General features: G+C 36.0%; 1 protein-coding gene across 2 annotated transcripts; it reads left to right on the forward strand.

Moving 5' to 3' along the window:
• The first annotated feature begins 431 nt into the window (after positions 1 to 431).
• Positions 432 to 3922, forward strand: LOC137828588 (NAC domain-containing protein 53). Of its 2 annotated transcripts, XM_068635226.2 has the most exons (6): positions 432 to 847; positions 942 to 1219; positions 1314 to 1607; positions 2224 to 2751; positions 2837 to 2951; positions 3115 to 3922. In XM_068635226.2, exons 1-6 carry the CDS (start codon positions 697 to 699, stop codon positions 3513 to 3515), a joined length of 1767 nt encoding a protein of 588 aa, XP_068491327.2. In that variant the 5' UTR covers positions 432 to 696; the 3' UTR covers positions 3516 to 3922. The 2 variants fall into 2 exon arrangements, with proteins under 2 accessions (XP_068491327.2, XP_090161551.1); XM_090305425.1 differs by lacking the exons at positions 432 to 847; positions 942 to 1219; positions 1314 to 1607 and adding an exon at positions 1839 to 1964.
• Positions 3923 to 7186: the final 3264 nt, after the last annotated feature.

Raw genomic sequence — 7186 nt, forward strand, 5'->3', positions numbered from 1 at the left:
ATTTCCTATACATGAAGTCATGTAAATACACGTAATAGAATAAAACTTTTTCTTTCTTCTTATCATCTTCTTACATACCACTTTCTTATATTTTACATTTTTGTTAAATACCCATTTTATTTCTTTTATACCAACTATTAAACTTTATCAGATATAAATTTTTTCAGAATTTTCATGTATTTTAGAAGGATAATAACCTTACAAATAACCTGGTTTCTTCTTCTGGTCACAATTGTCATGTTATAATGATTATTTATGGCAGACTGCCTGGTTGTTTTTCTTTGGATAATAGGAGTTGTTTTTCTTTCCTGCCTCTGTTGAAAAGATTAAACAGGAATTTATCTAAAGCATTGGGTTTGTTTGGTTCTTTCTCTTTTGTGGCCAAGCACTGTACAAGTTGACATCAGTGAACCAATCCCATGGTGCCACCCATCCAAGCTCCGCACACTTGACACGTGCCATGGTAGAATCTACCATTGTCATTTCTTTGCACATTCCAAAAACCTAGAACCTTCTTCAACTTCTCTTTCCTACTCATCATTTACATCATATTTCATACCAAAATCAAAAAGTTTTCCCATTCATAACCCCAAACTTTCACCCCTCCTCCCTCTTCACCAATTATAGAAAAAAGCCCTAACCCCCAATTTTCTCACTCTTCTTCTCTGAGCGATTCATCTCTCTTGAATCCAATCCATGGCACCAATAGGTCCCGGCTTCCGATTCCACCCCACTGACGAAGAGCTGGTTGTCTTCTACCTGAAGCGCAAGATCACCGGAAACCTCTCCCGGTATGACCACATCGCCGTGGTTGATGTCTACAAGCTCGAGCCTTGGGACCTTCCCCGTTAGCATTTTGCCCCTTTCTGTGCTATCCATTGTTAGCAATAGGCTTTAGTTCAAAGGATTCAAAGTGTTTCTAACTTATTTCGGTGTTTCAGCTATGTCCAAGCTGAAGACCAAGGACTTGGAATGGTACTTCTTCAGCGTGCTGGACCGCAAGTACGGTAATGGCTCCAGGACCAACCGCGCCACCGAGAAGGGCTACTGGAAGACCACCGGAAAGGACCGCCCCGTGGCCCACGGCGACCGCATCGTCGGGATGAAGAAGACCCTCGTTTACCACATCGGTCGGGCCCCACACGGCCGTCGTACGAACTGGGTCATGCACGAGTACAAGATGCTCGATGAAGAATTGACGCGTGCTGGCACAGTGCTGGTATATCCTCCTTCTCTCTGTTTCTTTTTTTTTTGGTCTTAGATTTGGTGTTCTATTGATACTTATTCTAGGGGAGGATTTTTTTTGGGAGAAGGATGTGTATGTGGTATGTAGGATTTTCGAGAAGAGTGGTTCTGGACCGAAGAATGGGGCCAAGTATGGTGCTCCCTTGGACGAGAAGGAGTGGGATGCGGAGGATGAGAATGAGCAGAAGAAGGTGGTTCCCTTGCCGGAGACTGCTCATCATGTGGTGGCTCCGTTGACGGAGACCCCCCATAACGTGGTTTCTCCTCCTTTGCCGGTGGCAGCTGCTGTGGCTCCTCCCTTGGTTGCTGATGATGAATTTTGGAATATTGGGGCCTTTTTGGAAACTAACGATCTTGACATGGTATGCATTCGTCGTATTGTATTTTTGTCCCAAATAAGATTGATATGAGGGAATAGTCTATACTGGGTTTGGAGTCTTTTGTGTTTTTTCTTTAAATGGACCGATCAGCTGAAGTTTCTCTGTGCAGGTTGGATGAATGTTTGTGTTATTGTTTTTATATTTGGATATATTTTTACCTTGTCGAGTGTGGTGTCCTTTTTGTAATTATTTTCTTCTCGTACTTTGTGCAGGTGTTTAAGATCTCAATATTGTTGTGTGGCCTTATTTGGGTTGCTATTAGCTCTAATGTGATTTGTGTTGTCCTTAACGTAATCGTGTTTGGGAGAGGTCTTCCTGGTTACCGTTCTTTTGAAGTTGGTATGTAGTAGGATGCATTTTGGCACAGTTTTGCTTTACCCCCAGAGGATGCTGAAAACATACTAGGAAAATGTTGAGTGTGAATTACTTGACTGTTGAGTATGAATTCTGTGCACACAGATTTATGTAGTCCCGTCACTGGTTTTGTCAATATTATGGCTTTTCTAAACAATGATAGGCGTCTGCAGCTTTTATCTGTTATTTATTAATTTTATTTCTTCCTCAAACATTCTAACTAAATGATGTCTTCAATATGCAGGAGCTTGATTTGACTGATATGATTGGGAATGCTACTTTTCCATCTTCGAACTTCCATCACGGGGAGTGTAGTACCCACGCTGAGAATTCCCAAGAACTCATCAAGGATCAGGAGCCATTAGAAGGCACCTTTGGAATTTCTAGGCTGGAAAATGGCCAGCCTCTTGATATGGCTGAGCAACAAGACATGGGCACAAGTTCTGTGAGAGATGGAGACGATGGTGAGCTGAGCGAGATTGAGAATCTTCTCAATTTCAATTATGCATCGGATAATATGGATCTGGATCTATATTTTGATGCCACCCAGGATCTTCCAGCGGCTGATGATGGATCATTCTTGGAAACCAATGATCTTGCAATTGGGAATGAGGGTAATCCCACTGAGGCTGATCCTTCTGCGAACGATATGCTAGACGAGTATCTTGCACTCCCTGATGATGATATTTGCAATTATATATCTTTTGATCTTCCTCAGATTCCAGAGAGTGAAAACTCTGATTCCAACCAAGGATCACCTTTAACCCAGCAGGTTATGACAGACTCTATCTTTATGCTCATTTGTCTTGTAGATTTGTCTTATAGCTGTATATTGATCAATTTTGGGTCATTGATAGACTCTGGAGGGAGAAACCGCTGATAAAGCTGTGGTTAGTAAACATGATTCTGATGCACAAACCAGCAAGGAGGCTTTCTCTGTGCAAAATAGAGAGGAGGAAAAGTTAGCACCAGGTAAAACTGCTGTTCACTTTACATCCTAGTTTGTTAAGGTTTTCTTTTGATGTGTACTCCCGTGTGCATTATAGCTTGTAAACTAGTATGTTATCCACTCAAAATGTTATATTGTTCTCAACTTTTTTTTCATCAACTTGAGGACATTTGTTTTGTGTGGCAGAAAATTCAAACCCATTCGTTAAGGAGGCCTATGGATGGTTAGCTAGCATACCTGCTGCACCTGCACATGCTTTTGAGTTTCCAGCTAAGGATATTACGCTTGGGATTCATAGTGCAGCTCAGTCTTCCCACACAGCTCATATAACTACAGGTATGATCAGCATAACAGACATTACTTTTAGAGGCAATGCGATGGATTGGCCCATGGGAAAAAGCGGAGGGTTTAACACTGCAATATCTACTGAGTTTTCTCAACCGGATGTTAATTGTGCTGCTTTGATACCTCTTTCTGGCAAGACCGCATTTGTGTTGTCACATGGCTGGATTTTCTTGACGGGTTTCTCAGTTCTTATTCTTTCACTTAGTTTCAAGATTGGAAGCATGATGCATACTGGTAAGTGACCACAAAAAAAGTTTGGACAAACGAGAATAAGCTGCAGTCATTTAAGTATATCATTAAATGTTTTATGGTACTCCCAGTGAATGACTAGGATCTCGTGACTTTGTAGATTTGTTTATGGTACCTTAGTCAAACTGATCTATGCATTCTTCCTGGTAACTTATTTTCAGGGTGCCATCAGGTAGAGTAATACTGTCTTCATACGATTCCTTAGATATATTTTTTGTTACATACTTTTTCAATAGTGAAAAAGATGCCAAGTTTTCTGACTGGTAAAGGCGGTTCATTATTTACTTAGTTAAACATGTAATTTCATTCACGTATTGTATAGTCCTCATTAGAGTGTATCTTCTCGTTAACAGTTTATGTTCAAACTGTGTTTATATATTTCATTTCTGTTACACATTAATGCTCTGTTTGGACTAGAGAGTAGATTTGAGATGATTGGAAGGGAAAATCTAAGAGATGATTGGAAGGGAAAATCTAAGAGTGTGTGGTTGTTTGGATTTAGGAAAATAGGGAAAAGAATAGGGAAACAAAATTTTGTGAGTGAAATGATTGGGTCTCATTAAAATTGTATTTCTTTTTAATTGATAAAATTGCAAGTTTACACATTTATCCTTTTATTTAAAAAATGTTTAAAAATTAATTTGATTGATTTATTTGTGGATTATAATTCTTTTGAATTAAAATATTATTTTTGGTAATAAATATTACTTTTGTTATTGTGTTAAAGCCGGTTATTGTGTTAGAGCTAATTTCAAAACAGTATTAATGATGTAAATTTTTTGGACCATGTTTATTATTGTTAGAAATTTTATTTAGAAAATTGTTGTAATTGTGGGTTATTTATTTGTGAATTATAGTTGTATGTAACTAAGACATTATTTGTAGTATTGTGTTGGAGTAGATTTTAGGCATAATTACATTTTTCATATTTAAGATCAATATTCACTTTACTATCGTATTAAAAAAATCGTATTAAAAAATTCAATTTGATCTTAATTTTTTTTTTAAATATGTTTAAGTTGGTCCTTTATTTTAACGTTGACTTTATTTTAACGTTGGATTAAAATCGTTTGTGTTTTTGATGTGACAAAGATGATTACAAACGGGGACTCTAATTTATTGTACACGTAGGCTTTTTCTTTCAATTGTTCCTTCACCCACCGTCTCTCTCAAGTTTTTCTCTTCCCAACTCGTCTCCACGCTCTGCTTCCTCACCTCCGTCAAGAGCCACTGCAACATCTGTGCCTCACCCTTTCCAATCTTCGCTTCCTACGTTCTCCTCTCTTAACATCTCCAACCTTCAAACTCTCACCAATGTTAGGAAACAAAATTGTGAACTCTTCTTTCACAACCATGAATTCAACCATTTGCAAGACAAAGGGTTAAGAAGGAAAATAAAATAAAAAATTGCTACCACCATAAAACATATGCATACATATGGTGTAGGAGCTCATGAAAACATGCATTGTTTGGGGTGGAAACTGAAAAGTAGTCATCAAAATACCAATTTTCTTTGGTTTCTTTGCTCACAAAAATGAATGGAAAACTAGAAGAACTAGAAGGGAAGTTTGAGCCGGGGTATATGAGAAGACAAAACAGGGCATTTGATAGAGACAGAAAGCTGTAGTGAAAGCAAATTAGAGAGTGAGGGAGGGAAGAGGAATTATTTACGTTTGCAGAGTCCACCAAGGTAGTAAGTTGAATATTGATTATAAAAAACATTAGAACTAAACTGAATATTTTAATTTTTTAATAACCAAGTAGTAAATTGAATATTAACTTTAAATATGGACAAAAAATAATTATACCTATATTTATAAAAGAAAAATTATTTATGAAATAAATGCAATAATTTATAATCTATTAAAGTGAAATTTATGGATAAAGTATAACAAATATTAAAAGTACAATAGAAATGTATATATAAAAAAATACATGAAATAATAATAATAATAATAATAATAATAATAATAATAATAATAATAATGTTTGGAAAAATGATACATGCAGAAAGAGTCTTGTAAGTTCTTAATTTGTTTTTTCATGTCATGAATATAGTTATGAATCTTGTTGAAATGTGTGTTTAGGGTATGTTGTCGAAATGTTTATTTATGTTGTTTGATCATATTGAAGTTAAGCCTTTAAACCCCTTTTAAGGATATCAATTAATCTTTTAAACCTTGTATCATCGACGTTCATCATGAAACCTTTTCTTTTCCAAACCCAGAAGAAGAAGTACCACTTGATGGTTGGGATGGTTAAAGTGGCATTAATGAGGTGTCCGATTAGGGTCAAGGTTGTATAAATCAACATCAGAACCATGTGAACGAGGAGTTTCACATTAGGTTGCATTAATTTCCTGCTCATCCAGTATGTACTTCATATTGTGATCGTTGAGATCTACATTAAAATGATGATACTAAGTTCAAGTTGATAACTGTAGTATTGTTCTCCTAACATGGTCGGTAGCACGATCAAGTCCCGTAAGTCTTCCATCAAGTTGTAGTGTTTGATGGGATTAACACTTCAATTTGTGACAAAGGATTTTGCCAGTTCATTAAGGGAAATAAATACATAGATTTTCATCATTTTTACTTAATGTATACAATAGGTGAATATCAAGTTGAATATATTACCTATATCAACACATCTTGCACTTCATCCGCAGTCTCAAAATTTGATTCGAAACGAAACCTTTTTGTCCACTAAATAGATAATGGATTTCACACCATCTGTCTTTAAGGCTTGTTTGCTTGTTCTTCATGTAATTTTTTGTAATCTCTACCAGTCCACTATGATGTAGGGATTTAATGACCTTTGTGTAATCCTAGGTCGTCCAACTATTGTCAATGTGGTTACCATTACACCCTTGAAAGATTAGTCTTATCGGTACTTGAAAGAACTTTAACGGAAACTAAGTTTTAAAATTTTCCTCTAGTAATTATATTAGGTTATGTGTTCCATCTCAATTAAGTGTTATGTTAAGATTTGTTTCTCAGTATAATTGACATGTGTTGTCATTTAAAGTGAGAATGTCAAAATATAAGTAATATTTATACCTTTGACATGAGTAATATGTATTCTTTTTCATGGATTGGAACATCTATATCCAACCATTTAGGGGGAGGTAATGGAGAGAAAAGTAGGGAGGTAGAAGGAGGCAACACATAAAAAAGGAGGAAAACTTGACTTTGTTTCTCTCATAGAGAATCATATAAGTCACAGTCACAGTGAGAGTGAGAGAGAGAAAAGAAGGAAAGAGGAAGAAGGGATGCATGTTATCGGCACTTTGGTGATATTAGGCATACTTAAATTGAAAAGACAACTGAAAAGATGGATCTTCGAGTCATTCCTTTCATTTTAGCAGTTTCAATTTTTCTTACAAAACTTTATTCTCCTATTTTGTTTCATGCATCCACAGATGTATTTTTTCATTGGAATTCATGGTTTTATCTTTTTTATTTTTAGTCAACTTATGATTACAATTTCATGAGTCTTGGCTTTGCAATTCTTATTCTCAAGGTTTACACTCAGAATGCTTTGTCTTTTTTGTTTTAAAATGATTTTTCTTAATTTTATTTGCGTGGCTGAATTTGAATATACGAAGATACTGATTTTCATTTTCATGTTCTCCTCTTGTGTTACATAAACCATTTTATTGCTA

This window comes from Phaseolus vulgaris, chromosome 7, assembly GCF_051622355.1.
Source record: "Phaseolus vulgaris cultivar YP4 chromosome 7, ASM5162235v1, whole genome shotgun sequence".
NCBI lineage: Eukaryota > Viridiplantae > Streptophyta > Magnoliopsida > Fabales > Fabaceae > Phaseolus > Phaseolus vulgaris.